Source organism: Balaenoptera borealis (genome assembly GCF_965194805.1).
Source record: "Balaenoptera borealis genome assembly, chromosome: 7".
NCBI classification, from domain to species: Eukaryota; Metazoa; Chordata; class Mammalia; order Artiodactyla; family Balaenopteridae; genus Balaenoptera; species Balaenoptera borealis.
In genome coordinates this window covers 115,121,465-115,142,318 of record NC_138864.1, presented here as the reverse complement: position 1 = coordinate 115,142,318, position 20,854 = coordinate 115,121,465, and the positions used below count along the sequence as shown (strand labels likewise).

At 43.7% G+C, this 20,854-nt stretch overlaps 2 protein-coding genes and 1 long non-coding RNA gene across 7 annotated transcripts in view; 1 reads left to right on the top strand and 2 right to left on the bottom strand.

Moving 5' to 3' along the window:
• Window positions 1-20,854, bottom strand: part of LOC309632627 — a 364,034-nt gene that overhangs the window by 260,379 nt on the left and 82,801 nt on the right. The gene's annotated exons all lie outside the window — the stretch shown is intronic.
• Window positions 706-5,252, bottom strand: TMEM213 (transmembrane protein 213; the record flags this gene model as incomplete). 2 transcript variants are annotated; one of them, XM_082400391.1, is made up of 3 exons in its annotated part: window positions 706-983; window positions 1,859-1,930; window positions 5,108-5,252. In XM_082400391.1, 3 exons carry the CDS (start codon window positions 5,250-5,252, stop codon window positions 814-816), a joined length of 387 nt encoding a protein of 128 aa, XP_082256517.1. In that variant the 3' UTR covers window positions 706-813. The 2 variants fall into 2 exon arrangements, with proteins under 2 accessions (XP_082256517.1, XP_082256518.1); XM_082400392.1 differs by having other exon boundaries at window positions 1,859-1,927.
• The window catches only part of ATP6V0A4 (ATPase H+ transporting V0 subunit a4), a 72,864-nt gene continuing 57,229 nt past the window's right edge, over window positions 5,220-20,854 (top strand). For 2 of the 4 annotated variants that reach the window (XM_082400284.1, XM_082400282.1), the window contains exons 1-2: window positions 5,220-5,308; window positions 17,080-17,157. Coding sequence is in view for 1 of the 4 variants with exons in the window: in XM_082400281.1 (XP_082256407.1) it covers window positions 5,251-5,308 (58 nt within the window). In the remaining 3 variants the exon portion in view is untranslated. Of the gene's footprint in view, window positions 5,309-5,766; window positions 5,847-17,079; window positions 17,158-20,854 lie in introns of those variants that run through there. The other 2 variants (XM_082400283.1, XM_082400281.1) reach the window with 2 other exon arrangements.

The following is a 20,854-nucleotide window of genomic DNA, read 5'->3' as shown; positions in this document are numbered from 1 at the left end:
GGGGGTGCAGATCCTGAAGGCAGTGAGAATGAAATGAAATATTCCTGACATGATGGTCAGACGGTGTAGTGAAGGCCAGAACTAGGGTGCCGGCAGGGAGGATGGGTAGGACAGCCATGGGAGATGCATCAGAGAAAGAACAAGAGCTGGAGAAGCATCAGACATGGCGGTGAGGAAGCTGGGGGTGTCCAAGGTGAAGTTCACATTTTGAAGTGACAATGACATCCTTGACTGAAGTAAGGGACAAAGGACAACGCCTTGTTTTTGGTGAGAAGGTTCTGAGTTTTGTTTCGAATGTGTTGACTGAAAGACTGAAGCTTATGTTTCTCGTGTACCACACCCTTGGAAGCCAGAAGAAGGCGATGGTCAAACGACAAGCAATTCCCATGGGGGCCATCTTGAGAAAGGAGATGATCAGGGAGATATCAGATTATAAAGGGCCCAAGCGCTTTTTGAAATTAGGTGTGACGGCAGCAGCACTGGTCTTGTCTTCCTTGGATCCCCATTTCCTTCTTCTTTCTCTTTTAAAATTAACTGAAGCTTAAGGGTGAAAAGACTTCGGGAATTCCTTGGAAGTCCAGTGGTTAGGACTCCGAATTTCACTGCCGAGGGCCCGGGTTTGATCCCTTGTTGGGGAACTAAGATCCCACAAGCCGCATGGCACGGCCAAAAGAAAAACAAAAACAAAAGCAAAAACAAACATAAAAGGATTAAAAGACTTTAAAGTAATGGAAATCACATTAGCACTATCCCTTCCTGCTATTACCTACAACTTGGTGGTGATTGACATTCTTGGGACAAAGATTCTAAGTGTCATGCTTGCAAGTCCTTGGGCTCATCTGGAGTTAGTTTCATCAGTTTGTCCACACAGAGCAGGATGAGGGTGAGAAACAAGAGACTCCATCCAACGGCAGCCGCAATCCAGCCGTATTCATCCACTCCAGTGTGGCAACACCGGGCTGCTTGTGGGCAGAAGTTGACATCTGGTGGGAAGAGAGAGCAAGAATGACAGCATCACACCAGCCTCCCCTCCCCCGAGCTCTTCTCTAATATTCATAACATTGGGGCCAGTAATAATAGAAAAGCCACCATTTACTAAAGCACGCCATGTACTAGGCTAAGTGCTCTACGCACATTACCTTATTTATTCCTCACAGAGTGATAGACACAGTTATTCCCGCTGTTTGACATGAAGAAACTGAGGCTGTCACCTGCACAAGGTCACGAGATGGCAGAACTAGAATTCAAACCCAAGCCTGCAGGAGTCCAAAGTCATGTTCATAACCTCTACATGTTATTGCCTATTACCCTCCTTTGTAAGTGCCCAGAAGTAAACACATTTGGTCATTCGATGAAGGCAGAATCAAGGAGCCAAACTATGAATAAGACAAACTTTCTATTAATTAGACACGCATAGCAGTGGTCGCTTTATGAAGCAGTAGGCTCCTTGCCGCTGGAAGTCTTCAAGTAGAGGATGAACACAAGTATGCAAAGGGTACCAGAATGAAGCGCCTGCATTGGGCATAAGTTGTACTGGCTGATGTCTAGGGTCTTTCCACTTCCAAATTTCTATAAGCATTGGAAGTCAGGGGGGTTTTTGACTGCTGTCCCGGGGATGGGCCATTAAAGCCACCTGCACCGAAGAGTGTGAGCTTAGATGGGGACCAAGCCCAAGAGAGCTTTTTAGACGTGCTCTGCAGACAGTTCCGGGGCTGTGAGCAAACCACACCGGAGCACAGGAGGGCCAGCCAGGCGCTCAGCCGCCCGATGCCAATGAGCGGAAAGCAAGGAGGCTTAAGTGTCCCTGCCCGCTCCAGGGTGAGCCCTGGGGTTAGGGAGGTTGCCAGGAGAAGCTTACTGGGGCACTGCTCCAGGGTCTCAAGGCCTGGATGGTGGACAGTCAAGGTTGAGTTGCTGCTGCTGCTTGCTTCTGGAAGAAAAGACAGAAGATAGTCTCAGGCACTAGGAGAAGCCATTCTCAGGCATAGATTTGCCATCTTTTTTTGAATCAGTAGTGAGTATTATGAAAGTGTTATAGAAGTTCCAGTAGAGGTACATTGAAATTTCATGCAATAAAGCTAACCCTCTGTTATAGCCTGCACTATGTCCCCCAGATTTGTAGGTTGGAGTCCTAACCCATTTTATGGAAATAGGGCTTTAAAAAGGCAATTGAGGTTAAATGGTTAAATTAATCCAATATGACAGGTGTCCTTGTAAGAAGAGGAAGAGACACCAGGGATGTGAACTCATAGAGCAAAGACCACATGAGGACCCAGGGCAGAGGGGACCATCTATAAGCCAAGGAGAGGGGCCTCAGGAGAAAACAAACCTGGTGATACCTGGAGCCTCCAGAACTGTGAGAAAAGAAGCTTCTGTTGTTTCAGCCACCCAGGCTGTGGTATTTTGTTGGGTAGCAAACTCACACACTCCCCTTTTCCTATCACTCCCTAGTCCCATTCAGAGATGCTTTATCTTCATATCTCATGTCCCCTCCGTCACCAAGGGCCTCTAAACACTCTCTTTTAGCTGCTTTCCATGCAGATAGGTACATCTATAAGCTTTTTTTCTAGTATATGTTAACACAATCACTTAAAAATCTGGAATGTCTTTTCGTAACTAGCTTCAATTTCCTTCAAAAACTTGAACTAATAAACATTGAAGTCTGACCTTGATTCCTTATTTATGATGAGTATGATGTTATTACTCAGACAGAGGCTTAAAAAAAAATTAAACGCCCTACAAGCAAGTTGAGAGGTTTCTAGAATATGCAGCCCTTAGAATTGTCCCTTGATTAATAAGCAAGGAGCACAATGATAAAAAGCACTTTAGCAGAAATATCAGAGTTTGGGGGGTGGGAAGGGGTTATGGAGATGAACATAAGGATCCCCAAGGGAGAAAAACCATGGCCCATGTTCCCTCTCATCACTGAGAATAAGAAGGTAGATGATTGGACTTCCCTGGTGGTCCAGTGGTTAAGACTCCGCCTTCCAATGCAGGGGGTGCGGGTTTGATCCCTGGTCAGGGAACTAAGATCCCACATGCCATGGGGTGTGGCCAAAAATTAAAAACAAAAGCAGAAGGTAGGTGGTCTTGGTCTACTCTGTTCAACACGGTGACCACTAACCATTGTGGCTGTTTAAGTTTCTTAAAATTAAATGAAAAATTCAGCTACTTGGTCATATCAGCCACATGCCAAGTGCTCAATCACCACATGTGACTAGTGGCTACCATATTGGAAGCACAGCATAGATATGGAACATTTCCATCATCAAAAAAGTTCTGTTAGACAATGCTGATCTAGGTAGAGCAAAACCAAGAGACCATTTAAAAGAATCTTTCTGGAAATTATGTTGTTGTTCAATCTGCTTCTTTGGGCATGAAAATAAAAAGTTTGGAAACTCTCCAGGCCCCACTGACTCTAGGTTAACATGTCCTTCAAAACTGCTTGTTGTCACAGAGCAGGACGAGTCAGGAGGAAACTTCTGGCTTAGCCAAAGCCATGAAATTGCTGCTCAGACTAATTTTATGCCACGCACCCCCAGCCACTCCAGTGTCCTGCTTAAGTATAGTAATTACCTTGATGCAATCTGATTGTTACTGTAAATTATTTACAGCTAAATGCCTTAGAGCTTGGTCTTTATTTGCTTTGGAAAAATTGATTCCTCAATGCTTTAATTTCCCTTGTTACCCAAATAACTTCCTTGACCCTGACTTTCATCTCCCCTCTACCCTAGAATGGAAGTGGTCCCGGTGTAGAGCTAGTGAATGGAAAAAAACCTAGTTAATGGAATACTAATATTGGGTTCAACCATATGAAATTGCCATTTCTGTAGGTCAAAAATTATTCAGTATCAGAAATTTTATATGGTTCAAACTAAATACCGTGTTACAAATTCTTAAGAATTTAAACATCACCCACCTCCCTCATAAGCAAAGCCAGCCAGGGACTGGTCCCACTTGGAGTCACTTCCAAAGTAAAGGCTGCTGGCAAGACCCAACCCTTCAGTGCAGTTAAATTTGTCAAGTGTTTGAGGCCCTCTCTTAAGCATGGCCAGGTAAACAGAAAACACTCTTTTATCTGGGGAGGGGTGATTTGGAAAATAAAAGGAATGTGTTAACATTCGTTGAGGGTTTACCATGTGCTATTTTATTAAAAGTTGTTTACATTCAGTAACCCATTTCATCTTTACAACAAGCCTATATATCAGCACTGTGATTATCTCCATGTTCGAAATGAGGAAACTGGAGCACAGAGAGGGTAAGTAATTTGCTCAAGGTCACACAGCTAGTAAGTTGTGGAAGCCAGAGTTGAGTTGAGGCTCAGTGGCTTGAGAGCCCACGCTCTGAACCTCCATAGGAGAGACCGTGAGGATGGGAGAGGTAGATACAGCCTGGAGGGGGGACGGCGAGGATTAGTTTCAGGAGGGGGAGAATCTGTCTGTCAGAGAGGAGGGTAGACTGTTCTGAAGAGCCAGATCAAAGCCAGAGGCAGAAACCAGGAGCATGAGAATGTGACCGAGGTCCCTGATGTGCAGAGCCCAGCCTGGGAGAGCAAGACAGGGGAGGCCACCTAACATCCCCCTTCAGCCTCCACAAGAAAATCGGGACGCAACCCCACATCTCCTGAGCCGGGCAAGGTGGGAGAAGGTTAAACAGCGTACGGCAGCTTTGTGTGTTGAGGTTTTGTGAAAGTTGCAAAGGGCGCACAGGGTCAAGGGAGGGACAGAAGTCCTTAGGTGAGAGGAGGGCATGCAAAAGCAGGATGACAACCGCAAAATATGGGATTGCAACACAATTATGCTGGCAAGGAGCCGTTGAGAAACAGCAACCCAAAGATGTCATTTTAGGCCAGTTTGGTCCCCTGATGGGAGAGCCTCTCTGTGGCAAAGGCCAGCAGAGGTGGCTGCTCGCATCCTGGCTGACGCTGGTCTCAACTCCCATCCCACCCTGCCCTCTCTTGCCTAATCCTTCAGATGAGAAAGGACTGTTTCCTCTTTCCTCTGTGCGGGACCAACCCTAGCCAAGGAATCCTTCTCCGACCTCCTCCTTTCCCCCCTCCCCTCCCTTCCTCTTCCCAGCGTGGCGAGAATAAAGCTCACAGTTCTACCTGCCAAGCAAGCCGGGTGGAAAGAGGCAAAGGCCAGGCTGAGGACCAGGGTGGCCCAGGGCGCAGAGCTGAGGTGCTTCATGCTGAGGAGAGAGGCTTCTGTGATCACGGTCCCCGCAGAGGCGAGCTGAGGGCCGCCTGCCATGCGCCCTGTGTGTGGCCCGTCTGGCAGGAACTTGGAAACAACGCTGGCCGGCCGAGGTGAATTTCTGTTCTGTGTTTGGGGGAAAGAGAGGGGGTGGAGCAAAGGGAACCTGGGCTGTCACACACCTGGCTCTCACCTCTCCAGGAGGGAAGCCGGGGGAGGAATGCACGGTGACTTATTTGGTTCTTCCTTAGCTCACATTTTGTCCCTGCTGAGAAAAAAGGGGACAGGGGAGGAGATCTGTGTCGTGCTGGTTCCTTGAAGATGAGTTTACTGCCTCTTCCACCTTCAGGCATAGTGCTGGATTCCCCAGTCGTCCTGCCCAGTACTTACCAAGCACCTACTGTGTGCATCACCCTCTGCTCAAGTCTGGAAATACCTGCCCTCCAAGTGCTTTATTACCAACACACATCATTAAAGCACAGAGCAGTGTTTCAGGAGTGAAGGACAAAGCACTTTGCTTCTCAGCAGTAAGAGGCCTCACCTCCTGATGGCTGCTTCATGAGGAAGATGGCATTTGGGTTGGGCCTTGAAGGACGGATAGGGTTTTGACAGGCAAAGAGGAGAAAAGGGCATCATATGCAGAAGGGACAGGTGAGCAAAGGCCCGGAGGTAAGAGGTGCTCAGAAATCCACTGTGACCAGGAAGCTGAGCATCCGATGTGCCAGGCTGGGGGTGGAGGGTTTGAAACAGTCAGGAGGCCAAAGGGAGGCTTTGTGAAGATTTTGAATTGAGTAGTAACTTGACTGAAGCTCTGCCTTCAGTCTAAGACATTTGTTGAATGCCAACCACGTATTCGAAAGGCACCATCCCAGGCATTCGGACTCAAAGATGATTAAGATGTGACCCCTCCTCTTGATTCCTACTCAGTACAGCAGTGAGACCAGGCAGTGAAGAAAGAACTGGGAGGCAATATGGTAGGACTCAGTATGGGTATCTTCCCCGGTGATGGGGATATAAAAGAGGGAGGGGGAAGTCTGCCTGAGAGCAGTGGAGGAGAGATTCAGAGAGGAGGTGACCTTTGGGCTGGGTATTGAAGTTTGCATATGCAGGTGGGAGGTGATGGGCCTTCTGAGTACAAGGAATAGCAGGAGAATAGCAGCATGTGTGCATGCTGGCCGGCTACCACGTGTGAATACGTATATTATGTTCCTAAATAAGCTTGGGTCTGGCTAAGAGAGTGAGGGATGAAGTATAGCTCATTCAAAGCTCAGTGGAAGTGTTGCAGGAAGGGGGACCCCTTCCAGGGCCCGAGAGTGGGCTCTTGTCTAACACTCAGAAATGAATTGTCCGAGGAGACACACGTGTTGACAAAGCAAGAGACTTTATTGGGAAGGGGCGCCTGGGGGGAAAGCAGGAGGGTAAGGGAACCCAGGAGAACTGCTCTGCCACGTGACTCACGGTCTCAGCTTTGATGGTAAGGGGGTTAGCTTCCGGGTTGTTTCTGGCCAATCATCTTGCTTTGCCCGTAGTTGGTCTGACTCAGGGTCCTTCCTGGTGGCGTGCATCTCTCAGCCAAGACGGATTCCAGCGTGAGGGCTTCTGGGAGGGTGGCAGGACATATTTTCTCCTCCCTCCTCCTTTTGGCCCCTCCTGAATTCTTCTGGGTTAGTTTCAGGGATGGTTTCGGTCCTCAGTTCCCTAACAGAAGGACGTATAAGCCATGTGTAAGCCCAGAATAAGGATGTCTCATTGTTATACATCAGCCTGGAGGGGGCACTTTTTTCTAATCCGCCCAAACGTACTAATTAATGGTGACCCTATACACTTAGATTTGGGGATCGGGGGCAGAAGAGCTTTAAGAAGGCTGATCTTCAGGCAGTGTACAAAGGTCCAGTTTAGGCCTACCACTTGGTCGAATATTCAACGATTACCAAATAGCTGGTGTATCCAGGCCCTTGGTATGGGGGAGGGGGTTTGACATGGGTAAGGCTGCAAAGCCCCTGTCCTCAAGGAGCTCAGGGTCCAGTGAGGAAGATGGACAAATAAGTAATGACAACGCAGTGAAATAAGTGTGGTGAGGAGGGGTGGGGACTAGCGGGTCCTGAGAACATTTCACAGTGGAAGTGGCATCTCGACCTGAAACTTGAGAGATGTGTAGTTCGCCAGGCACGGGAGAAGGGACCAGTGTGTGCCTGGTCTCTGAGGCATGACCGTGTGCCCCTTGCTTGGGGAGGAATTACTGTCCTCGGGGCATGGGCTGGGTCATGGTGTGTCTGGTTAGACTAAGAACAGATTGTAAATGGACCTGCATGCCAGACTAAGGAAACCGGACTCTCATCTTATGATTGGGGCACGCTATAAGGAAATTGTAGCTGTGGCCACCTTTGTATTTCAGAAAAACTGAGGAGATAATCTCAGAGAGATTATCGAAGAAGCTGTTGCAGAAATCCCAGACAGACATCAAAAGAGCCCTGAAATAAGCAGCTGGACTGAGGATAGAGGAGGGGGGGACAGAATCAAGAGGTATTTAGCAGGCCGAATCAACAGAAAGGAATCCAGGAAAAAAGCATCCAGGATGGAGGCAAGGTTTCCAGCTGGGGTGAGTGGGTGGCCATGAGGCCAGTCTGGGCGAGAATCACAGCCTTGCGTTTTATTGGCTGAGGGGCCCTGGGCAGGTTACTTTATACATCCAAGCCTCAGGTTCCTCATCTGAAGAATAATAGGAGGCACTCCTATCTCAGGAGTTGTTATGATGACTTAATGAAGTAATCTACGTGAATTGCATTGCCCAGTGCCGGCTGATGGTAAGTACTCAGCCAGTGGTAAACATCATTATAATAGAAGGGTCATCGTAAGTAGAAAGTATGGGAGAAAGGCAGTTTTAAGGAAAAATAATGCTATTTATGCATTTATTTATTTATATCCTGCCTTGGTCCAAAAAGGGTTTAAGGAAGCTTACATACATTTATTAAGCTAGGTAAAATAGAATAAACAAGAAGAAATGAGGCAAAGAGAAAGTTAGGATAGGAAATATAAGATGGATCCATGAGTGAGGTTAGAGCACAAAAATGGCATGCATGTTTTCTAAGCTTTCTGGTAGCCAGTGCGAAGAGGGTCACATGATCACATACATGATTCATGAGCTCACAAGACGAAAACAACAGGGGAAGTACAACTGCTATTCATTAATTCATTATTGAAGTATAGTTGATTTTCAGTGTTTCAGGTGTACAGCAAAGTGATTCAGTTACACGCATATATATATGTACAGCAAAGTGATTCAGTTACACACATATATACATATATATATATATATACATATATATATATATATACTTTTTCAGATTCTTTTCCATTACAGGTTATTACAAGATATTGAATATAGTTCCTTGTGATATAGTAGGTCCTTGTTGTTTATCTATTTTATATACAGTAGTGTGTATCTGTTAAAAGCACAACTGCTCTTAATACCAAAACCAGAGAAATATTCTTGATACCATTTCCCCTTGGGTGCCCACAGAGATGACATTACTTAATAGGATGAACACTTTTTTTGATTTTTTCTATCTTTTTTTAAAAAATTAATTAATTTATTCATTTTTGGCTGCATTGGGTCTTTGTTGCTGGGCACGGGCTTTCTCTATTTGTGGTGAGCAGGGGCTACTCTTTGTTGCAGTGTGCGGGCTTGTCATTGCCATGTCTTGTTGTGGAGCATGGGCTCTAGGCACACGGGCTTCAGTAGTTGTGGCATGCGGGCTCAGTAGTTGTGGCTCATGGGCTCTAGAGCACCAGCTCAGTAGTTGTGGTGCACGGGTTTAGTTGCTCCGTGGCATGTGGGATCTTCCCAGACCAGGGATTGAACCCGTGTCCCCTGCATTGGCAGGCGGATTCTTAACCACTGCACCACCAGGGAAGTCCCTCTCCTATCTTTTGATCTCTGTTTTCGACATTCTCCTCACAGTACACCCCTCAGTGAGCTTCACAGATTAGGGCTGATTTATCCAAAGGGCAGTGGAGATAACAGCAGTGTGTGTGGTCCACGGGATTTTCAAGGCCCCCCAAAATGTTTGAGACCTGAAAAATGTTCTCAGGTCCAAAATATGAACAACAACAGCAACAAAACCTGTGCAATCCAAAAAATTTATTTTGGGACTTCCCTGGCAGTCCAGTGGTTAGGACTCGGCGCTTCCACTGCAGGGGGCATGGGTTCGATCCCTGGTCGGGAGCTAAGATAACATAAGCTGTGGCATAGCCAAAAAAAAAAGAAAAAAAAAAGGAAAAAAATTTATTTCAAAAGCAAAGTTATACAATTCATTTCAAACATTTAAACAGAAACGATTTAATGTAGGATGTTGGGTGTATTTTAATATGTTTGATGTGAGCAGAGCATGTCCCTCCAAAATTGTGAGGGCCTGGGACATAGATTTGAAACAGCCCTGTGTGGGATTGTTGTGATGGGGGTTTAAAGAACATGCACCTGTCTAAACTGACAGCATCCTATCAAGTCATACAATGGAAAGTAATTCTGGGAAGCAGTGGATGTAAAGGGGACGGGCAATGATCTGTCCTCTCTCTCTCTCTCTTTTTTTTTTTTTAAACACATTGTTAGTTGATTGGGGGCTGCTATAGATTAGGTGTTTGCAAGTCAGTTTAAAAGACAAATATTCTCTTATTGACAGATGAATGGATTTTATTATTCTAAAATAGGATGGACTCGACTGGTCTCTGAGCACTCATTAATTCCCAAAGGAAGGGCCGCGTGGCAACTGTTTTACAGGTGTCACCATTATTAGCTGTCTTTCATTTTAACACGTCTATAACTAGTAACTCCATGCAGGTGGTTGCCTCACCTGGTAAGTCTTTCATTTTACATCAGGTTTCCTTTGGAAAGTATACCAGGAAGTTGCATTGCTCAAAGCTAGACATTCTGCAGGAACTTTCTCAAGATTTTTTTTTTTTTTTTTTTAATGGTTGAGACAGGTGTTTGGTTACACGTACTTTAAAGTCCAAGTTAAAATGTCTGTGACCAGGCTCCATGTTGAGGTTGGGGTGGCCTAGAGCATGGGGTTCCAGCGCCCTCACTGCCTCCAGTTTTATCTGTTTTCCCTGGTATAATTTCATGTGAAAAAGAGAAGGAGGGGGGCAGAGGGTTTCCTGTGCTAAATGATTGAAAACCAGCATTCTGTGGCCTGGAATGGCCTTTGCCTTCCGGAAGGATATTTTATGTTGAGGGAACTTCCTCTGTGATTCTTTTTATTTATTTTTTTATATTTATTTTATTAAAGTATAATTAATTTCTGTTGTACAGCAAAGTGATTCAGAGATATATATATATATATATACGCAATCTTTTTCATATTCTTTTCCATTATGGTTTATCACAGGATATTGAATATAGTTCCCTGTGCTATACAGTAGGACCTTGTTTATCCATCCTGTATATAATAGTTTGCATCTGCTAATCCCATACTCCCAATCAATCCCTCCCTAACGCCCCTTGTGATTCTGATCGCCTCCTCTAACTGCCTCTCCATCTCTGGGAAGAGACCACTGGCTTTGAACTTGGGGCTTTCATTTCCAGTTCATCCACTCTGAGAATCATGGCCCTGACCACGCCTGTGCCTGCTATTCCCTAATTTCTGAGCAGAGATGGGGTCTGCGGCTCTTCCTGCGTGCAACTTTTTCAGGATACGTTTTCACAAAATAATGTCAGTCTCTAGTTGCTCATGCGACTGAAACATCTAGACCTTCCCCTGAGCAGCACTTAGTTTGTGGAGGAGCTTAACCTCACCCACTGCCACTCAGTTATAGGTGTAGGATTTGGAGAGAATGAGGAGTACCCTTGTAAGAAAAATGGAGAACTACGTAGCGTCCAATTTGAGATCATACCACAGAGCTGATAAAAGGAACAAAGTGACCAAGGCCTGGAGCCCACCATTTGGAGCCATTTCTGAGCGGTTCCAGGGTGACTCAGCTTGCCCTTAATCCACAGTTGCACTAGAGGGCAGTGATATGGTGGCCAGGACAGAGGTGGGTTTAATAAAAAAGAATGGAACTTCCGCTTGGCTAAGGCCGTATTCTGCCTCCGCCCTGGATCTCATTATTTCACATCTTCTCAGAGTATATTTCTGAATTTTCAAACATATGGAGGTTTTCTAGTTATCTTTTTGTTATTGATTTTTAGCTTAATTGCATCGTGATCTACAAACACACTTGAATGACTTTTTAAAAAAAATTTATTTATTTATGGCTGTGTTGGGTCTTCGTTTCTGTGCGAGGGCTTTCTCTAGTTGTGGCAAGCGGGGGCCACTCTTCATCGCGGTGCGTGGGCCTCTCACTATCGCGGCCTCTCTTGTTGCAGAGCACAGGCTCCAGACGCGCAGGCTCAGTAATTGTGGCTCACGGGCCCAGTTGCTCCGCGGCATGTGGAATCTTCCCAGACCAGGGCTCGAAGCCGTGTCCCCTGCATTGGTAGGCAGATTCTCAACCACTGCGCCACCAGGGAAGCCCCACTTGAATGACTTTTATTTTGTGTATTCTTTAAGAACCATCATATGGTCAAATTTTATAAATGGTTGATGGTGCTTGTAAAGACCGCATAGTTGTGGGGTTCAGTATTCTGTGTAGGTCTATTAGAGTACTAATTGTGTGGTTCATATCTTCTATATTTTTCCTGTTTTTTTGTTTGTTTGTTTGTTTAATTCTATTGACTACTGAGACAGATGATTGTGGATTTCTGTCTTTTCCTTGTAGTCTTGTCTATTTTTGCATGAAATATTTGAGGTTGTAATTAGGCTTCATACAACACAGAATTATGACACCTTCCCAGTGAATTGAACCTCCTTTAAAAAATAATTTTGTAACATCCCTTTTCATCTCTAGTAATGCTTTTTGCCATAAAGTTTACTTTGTCTGCTATTACTATAGCTATCCCACTTTTCTTTTGCTTAGTTTTTTTTTTTAATTGGGATATAGTTGTTTTACAATGTTGTGTTAGTTTCTACTGTACAGCAAAGTGAAGTAGACTTCCCTGGGTTATATAGCAGGTTCTCATTAGTTACCTGTTTTATACATATTAGTGTGTATGTGTCAATCCCAGTCTCCCAATTCATCCCACCCTCCACTTTTGCTTAGTTTTGCATGCTATATCTTTTTCCATCATTTCTTTCAACTTTCCTAAATTTTTATTATGTTTTTAGATATGTACCTTATAAAAACATAGTGTAGGATTTTAAAAAACCGTTTCTAACCATCTTTGTCTTTAATTTGGCCACTGGATCTATTCCCATGGACTGTATTTACTGATTGGTTTAGGTTTTAATCTACCATCTTACCAAGTGCTGTCTAGTTTTCCCATCTCTTATGTTCCTTTTTTTCTTTTTCTTACTAAGTTTGGATTAAGTTTTTTATTATTCAGTTTTTTAGAGGTTACAGCACGCATTCTGATCTTATCAGAGTCACTATTAATTGATACTTTTACCTTCTTCATAGATAATGCAAAGACTTTGGAGCTTTACTTATCAACTCCTGATTTTTATACCATTATGGTCATGTATTTTTAGCTCTATACATACACTTTAACTCTAAGTCATTACTACTATTTTATAAAATAAATTAAATTTATCCCCATATTAGCCAGTTTATTGCTCTTGACTCCTTTCTGCATGTCTGTTCTTCTATCTGTGATCATTTGCCTTCTCCTTGAAGAACAGCTTTTAGTATTCCCTCAATGTAGTGGTATTAGCTCTCAGTGTTTGTTTATCTGGATATGTTTTTATTCTTGAAGATATCCTTGAAAGATATTTTCATTGTGCGTAGAATTCTAGGTTGACAGATATTTTCTTTCAGTGCTTTGAATATATCATTCTATTTCTTTTGACTTTTATTGTTTTTGTTGAGAGCTGTCCATCTAATTGGTGCGTCCTTGTAGGTAATTTGCCTCCTTTTTCTTTGATTGTTTCTAGGCATTTTGCTCTGTCTTTGGTTTTCAGCAGTTTTATTCTGATGCGCTCAGGTATTGATTTCCTTTTATTTGTCTTGCTTGAGGTTTGTAGGCAATTGAATATGGAGTTTGATGTCTTTCATCAGTTTTGAAAAGCTCTCAGTCATCAAATACTACTTCTGTCCCGTTCTTTTCTCTCCTTCCAGGACTCCAATTACACATAAGTTAGGCTTTCCCATAGACTCTTCTAATTCTCTACCCTCTTTTCTATTCTCCATCCTATTGTTTTCATGTGCTTTATTCTAGATATTTTCTTCTGCCCTATCTTTTATTAAATCTCTTGTCATCTGTGTCTAATCCACTTTTATAACTACCCATTGGGTTCTTAATTTCAATTATTTTAGTTTTAGTTCTTAAATTTTCATTTTGTACTTTAAAAAATAGCTTTCTGTTATTCAGTCGTGTTTTTCATCTTCATGAACAGAGTGAACATAATTTAAAAAAAAATCTTTGTGTGACAACTTCAATATTTGCCCACCCCCATTGGTCTGTTTCTATTGTCTATTATTTCTGTTGGTTTCCATTCATGTTGTTGTGCTTCCCTGTGTGCCTGGTTATTTTTTATTGTGTGAAAAAATTGTAATTACATACAATTGTTTGTAGAAATAACTTGTGACCTAGGATGACCTAGGATGAGACATGATTTTTTTTGTTGGTTGCTTTAATCAGGTGCTTGGGGCAATAACAATGTGCCATCATGTCAGTCCAGGCTCAGTAATTGAGATGATTTATAGCTAAGTTGTAGACTTTGTTAGGATCAGCTTATTTTGGTCACCTTTCCTTCTATAGAGCAGCTCTTTGGAATTTTTTTTTTTTTTTTATAAATTTTATTTTTATTTATTTATTTATTTTTGGCTGTGTTGGGGCTTCGTTTCTGTGTGCAGGCTTTCTCTAGTTGTGGCGAGCAGGGGCCACTCTTCATTGTGGTGCGCAGGCCTTTCACTGTCACGGTCTCTCTTGTTGCGGAGCACAGGCTCCAGACGCGCAAGCTCAGCAGTTGTGGCTCACAGGCCCAGCTGCTCCGCGGCATGTGGGATCCTCCCAGACCAGGGCTCGAACCCGTGTCCCCCTGCATTGGCAGGCAGACTCTCAACCACTGTGCCACCAGGGAAGCCCTCTTTGGAATATTTTTCCCCAAGGAAATAGTCAGAGATGAGCACACACATGCAGAAAATGTATATCCAAGTTTCTCCATCTCAACATTACAATATTTGTAAAAATAAAAGCTTAGAAGCAACTTATAATGGAATAAAATGTTAAACAATGTTTAAAATTAATATTATGTTTGGAATAACATTTATTATTTGGGAAAACACTTGCTATATAATACAAAGCAGAAAAAGCGGATATAAAACTGTATATTCAGTATCACTGCAGTTTTGTAAGCACACACATATATAAAGAAAAAAGTTTGGAAAGCGTCTTACCAAGATGTTAGCAGTGGTCATATCTAAAATTACACTTTGATGATTTTTATTTTCTTTTTTATACTTTTTTATGTCTTTCAAATCCTCTACAAGGAATGTGTATTACTCTTATAGTCAGGAAATAAAATCAAGTTAATACATTTTTTAAAAGAGTAGTTCACAGGAAAGCAATGTAGTCACAGTGGAGCAGATAGACTACAGTTTACAATGTCTGACTGCTTGGGGAAAATTTCAATGTCAGGAAATCTTCTCCATTAAAAAAAAAAATCTTAATGAAGTTTCAAGTTGCATATGGTACAGAGAACTGCTTATTGACAGCCTCTGCTGTTGAGGTGCCCAAGGTGTATAACAGAAAGTGCAGACAAACCCAAGAATATCAGGACAAGAAGAAGACTAGAAATAAGACACGGGAAAAACAACAACAACGACAACATGGAATCTCAATGTTGGCAAGGCACCTAGAGACCGCCTGGCCCAATCCTTAACCCGTAAGAATTCTCTCCTACAAACAACGTGGTAGGTTAGAGTTTGGTATTGCTGCATTTGACTTCTCAAGGTTGTTACTTGGACTTTGCTAAAATGCCTTAAGTGACAGGTTTATTACTAACTTTTAAGGCAGCCATGTCCACTGTGGGATAGCTCCAGCTGTGGGAATGTTAGTGAGTTACTAGCATGAAGCAGGGAAGGGCATTTTAAGGTGAAGTTAATCAGCAATGGAGGGGAGATCCTGTTCAGCTCCAGGCCTCTGTGGTTGGCAATTTCTGGCTCCCTTCAGTTCCCAGTCTGACCATTTGTGCAAAATGTTTCTGTTGGTACAACAGTGTTTGTGGTCAGATTCATCTTTTGTTTAATAAACAGAGACGTGTGTTCCCAAAAAGTAATTTTAAGCTAAGGTTTTTGGGAAATAAGCTGCATGTTTGCAGTAAACACTCGGCCAATTTTTCTTCTCCAGTTTTGTCCACATGAAACTAAAAAGGACCAGGTAGCCAAGTAAGAGATTGTTGGTCCTCTCTTCCCAACATCTAACTTCTCTCCTCCTTGGACTTCCAGTCTCTTCTATGACTTTCCTTCACTCTCTCTCTCATTTTCTCATCTCTCCTGTCCAGGCTGCCCAGAGCCCCTTGGGATCAGCAAAACCAACCCTGAGTCAGGAGTCCTGGATTCCAGTTTTCATGTAGTCACTTCCCGTGAGACCCTGGGGGAGTCACATCACCTTGCCGATGATGTTACCTGAGAAAGATGGTGGGCATCTCTCTGGGAGGGGGATACAGGGGGGAAAATCTAGGGGAATGCTGCCTTCAATCCTGTGTGGGAAGACCTTTGTCTGGGGTCCTCCGGACTCCCCAGAGGGGATAAATTATCCCCAGAAGGGGTTTTGCTCCATATGGTGCCTACACAAAGGGATGTTAACTCCCGTGAGAAACAAACTGGGAAGCTACAGGGTTGAAGCGAAAGCCCTGTGTCCGGAGCCCTGGGTTCTGCATCCAGCTTGGTCACTGATTAGCTGTGTGACCTTAGGCAAATTCCTTCACCTCCCTGGGCTTGTTTCCTTACTTCTGAAGTAAAGGGACTGGATTAGACCTCTAAGTTTTCTTACAGTGGCACGATTCTATGACTCTCTGCTCAGTATTGTGTATTAAATGGAGAAAGAAGAGAAATGAGCTAGTAAAGTCTTTTTTTTTTTTTTTAAGAAAGTAGAGGTAGAATAATGCTGAAAAGAAACTCCCTAATAGAATTTAGAGTAAATATTATTACAGAAAAGGTGAATAACTGGGGAAATGCTCCCCAGTGAAAAACTTGGAGAGGTGATGGGTAAAGTTGGCCAGTGACAAACTTAGAGACGTTCTGTTCTCTTCATGATGAAATTTTATTTCCCTAAATCTCACTCCCAGTCAGCCTGTGACTTGAAGTGAAGACAGGAATGAAAGGGATGTAAAGTAGTTCTGCTCTGGAGAGAAAGGAAACAGAGACAAGACCAAGGCATGTTGAGGTGGAGAAAAGGGAGCTGGAGGGCGCCATGATGGAGGGTCTTTTCCTCGGGAACGAGGTGCCCATGTGCTGAGGCAGGGAGGTGGGATGGGATGGAGGGTGGAGGAGAAAGAGGCTGTCCCTGGGAGGGCTCTTTCTCTCCGGGCGTGATCTAGAGGATGGAAAGCTGTAGAATAACAGTGAGGGCCAAATGGACATTGGATGGCACCAACGCACCCTGAGACCCATCACTGGAGAAGCTCCGAGGCTAGGAGGGAGTGGGGACGCTCACGGCAGGGGACGGTCCTGGCTCCAGCATACATAATATCACCCTCAGTGTGCTGACAGCATAGACTCGTGAACTCATGAATGTTGCTGTCAACAAACTGCACCTAATCGTGTGTGTGTGTGTGTGTGTGTGTTTGTGAAGCTGAATGTCATTCTCTCTCTTTTGAGCAACCTCACATCATTCTCTTTCTGTCTCCAGCACTTTCTCTGTTAGAGCCTGTTGTGAAGGCTCGTGGATGGTGAGCTCAGTGCCTGGCCTGTGGTGGACAAGTGCTAGGTAAGTGGATGGGAAAATCAGTTCTTTGAATGAAGGTGATCTGGCTGGGATTCAGTTTAGAAAAATTAGAAACTGTTTTAGAAAAATCAGGTTGTTAGTGTTGCAGCTTACCTTTTTTGGAATTGCTGACGTAAATTTCTTGCAAGGATTTTGGCTTGCTTTCCACTTACCCCTTTTCATTTTTTAAATTATGTGACGATCTCCTGTAAATTGATCTTGTACAGCTGAACATGTGGTTGTTCCCAGTATCATCCTAATCCCGGGTCCAGGGCTATGAGAACAAAGGAGGCCCTTTGTTGAAAGGAATGTCCACTTTGAAGTGGTGTAAATCGAGTGCTTCCCTCTTCAGCTCCTCAAGAGCCATTTTATAGACAGTCCTCAGGGCACGAAAGTGTCTTGCCAGAAACCTGCAGGGACAAGTGTATAGTGGCCGCAGCTGGCACTGTGCCCCAGACTTGTCTAGAGAATGGGGACTGTGGTATTAAACACTCGGTATCAAAAACAATGTTCATTTGGATAATATAGGGGATTGATTCTGCTCTAAGAACGTAGTTTCTCTCAAGACCTAATGCCAAATTTAAGTGTTATTGGGGATTCTGAGAGTATATTAAAAATATATAGTATTTAATGATTAATAGGAGAATGACTTGCATTTTTTAAAAAAGTCAGTGACACAAATAACTAAAGAAATGCGAGTGTCCTACGTGGCTTTGGTAAATCTTTTAGCCTCACAGGCCTCCGCGCCAGTGAGTGGATTGGAGTAAATCTCAGTCTCTTTTCTACCAGTCACTGCAAAACCCTTTTAGGGCCGGAACTGGGCTTGGTTCTTCTCTCACTCTTTCTCTCCTTCCTTCACTGTGGAGATTTACAGTATGGCTAGAGAATTCAGGAAGTTTACTTTGGTTTTAGACTAACTGGGCTGTGGTTGCTAACACCTTCTCTTTCAACCTCCCATGAGTCAGCAGTGCTATGAAAAGTTGCCTGTAAAATATTGAGCTCAATCAGGAAACTTCCAGAGAAATTTAAGCGATATCCTTGCATGGTTCAAGGTGATTGTCTCAAATGTGCTTAGTGGGTGAGGAAAAGTAGAAGCTGCTATTTTCTAGAGTGCAACTAGAGCTCACAGAGTTCTCTTGGATTGTCAACTGTCTCTGCCCTTAAAAAAATAAATGAAACCTCCCACGATGCTTTATTTCTCATCAGCTACTGCCCTGGTCCCTCTTTCCCTTTCAATAGCCTGATATTTTGAAAGAATTGTTGTTATCTATCTTCTCTTCACCAGCCGCTGACTTCCCAAGTCCACAGTCTACTTTGAATTCTGCACCTTTCATTCCACTGAAGTAAGTCCATTGGGGTCATCAGTAACCTCCAGATGCTTCTCAGCCCTCCTCTGGCATGACCGATCCATGGTTCTTGAGACACTTTCTTCTCTAGAATTCTCCTTCTTCGGATTATCCTTCTCCCTCTCTGTTTCTTGTCCATCTACTCTGTCCTGTCTTGAAACCTTGAGTTCTCCCATGCTCAGGCCTGACTTTATTGCTTCCGCCTTCTTATGGGCTGAGTTGTGTACACGCCCAAATTCATATGTTGCAGTCGTAACTCCAGTCCCTCCGAATGTGACCTTATTTGGAAATAGGGTCTTTGCAGAGGTAATTCGTTAAGATGAGGTCACACTCATACTCAAGTAGGCTGGGCCCCTACTCCAGGATGTGTGGTGTCCATGTAAAAAGGGGAGATTTGGACACAGACACATGCATGTGAAGATGAAGACAGAGATCAGTGATGCTTCTACAAGCCAAGGAACCCTAAAGATTGTCAGCAAATCACCAGAAGCTAGAGGAGAGGCATGGACCAGATTATCTCTCACAGCCATTAGAAGGGCTGATTCAACCTTGCTGACACCTTGGACTCTAGCTTCCAGAACTCCGAAATGATAAATTCTGTTGTTTAAACTACGCAATTTGTGGTACTTTGTTCAGGCAGCCCTAGCAAGCTAATATACCCCTCTGTTCTCTCCCCAGGCCAGTTCCAATGTTTTGGTCTAGGTGGCCCTTTATACCCTTAAAAATTCTTGAGAACCCCAGAGAGCTATGGCTTATGTGGATTCTATCCACTGATATTTATCACACTAGAAATTAAAACTGAGAAATTCTAAAAATACTTAGATATTAGCTCATCGAAAATAATATGAAACCTGTTGTATATTGATACAATATATAGGTTGATGAAAATAACGCTATTTTCCAAAACAACAATTTAGTGAGAAGAGTGACAATTGTTTTATTTTGCAAATCTCTTTAATGTCTGACAATAGAAGACAGCTTTTGTCTTTTGTATCTATTTTTGCATTCAATCTGTTGCTATTTGTTATTTTTGTTTGAGTATATAAAGGAAGTCTGGCCTCACATAGATATGTAGTTTCAAAAGGGGGGAAAATGTTTTACCAGCTTTTTCAGATAGTTGTGGATATTTTTCTTTAATACTACACCAAAACTTAACAAGTAGTAATTTTTATTTTTATTTTTATTTTCTTTTTAAAAAATATTTATTTATTGGGCTTCCCTGATGGCACAGTGGTTAAGAATCTGCCTGCCAATGCAGGGGACACGGGTTCAAGCCCTGGGCCAGGAAGATCCCACATGCCATGGAGCAACTAAGCCCGTGCACCACAACTACTGAGCCTGCGCTCTAGAGCCCACGAGCCACAACTACTGAGCCCACATGCCACAACTACTGAAGCCCGAGCACGTAGAGCCCATGCTCCTCAACAAGAGAAGCCACCGCAATGAGAAGCCTGCGCACTGCAATGAAGAGCATCCCCTGCTCACCACAACTAGAGAAAGCCCACACGCAGCAATGAAGACCCAATGCAGCCAAAAATAAATAAATAAATAAATAGATTTTTAAAAAATTTATTTATCTATTTATTTATTTGGTTGTGCTGGGTCTTAGTTGTAGCTTGCTGGCCCCTTAGTTGCAGCACATGGGCTCCTTAGTTGCAGCAGGTGGGCTCCTTTAGTTGCAGCTCGAGGGCTCCTTAGTTGTGGCTCGTGGGCTCCTTAGTTGCAGCATGTGGGTTCCTTAGTTGTGGCATGCATGTGGATCTAGTTCCCTGGCCAGGGATCGAACCCAGGCCCCCTGCGTTGGGAGCACGGAGTCTTAACCACTACACCACCAAGGAAGTCCCTTAAATTAGCTTTAATACTGAATATTTCCCCAGGTCATGTGAACCTGAAATTCATTTGGGTTAGTTTCTATTATATTTCTGAGAGTTTCTATAAGCACTTATTTGTTTAAGCCAATTAAATAGAGCTCTTTTACAAATTAATTTTGGCCATACCATCTGGATATAGACAGACACAACCAGAGATCTCATAGTTTTCATTTTAAAACTTTAGTCATTGGTGGACTTCCCTGGTGGCACAATGGTTAAGAATCCACCTGCCAATGCAGGGGACGTGGGTTTGATCCCTGGTCCAGGAAGATCCCACACACTGTGTAGCAACTAAGCCCATGTGCCACAATTACGGAGCCTGCGCTCTAGAGCCCGTGAGCCACAACTACTGAGCCTGTGTGCCACAAATACTGAAGCCTGTGCGCCTAGAGCTGGTGCTCCGCAACAAGAGAAGCCACTGCAGTGAGAAGTCCATGCACTGCAACGAAGAGTAGCCCCCGCTCGCTGCAACTAGAGAAAGCC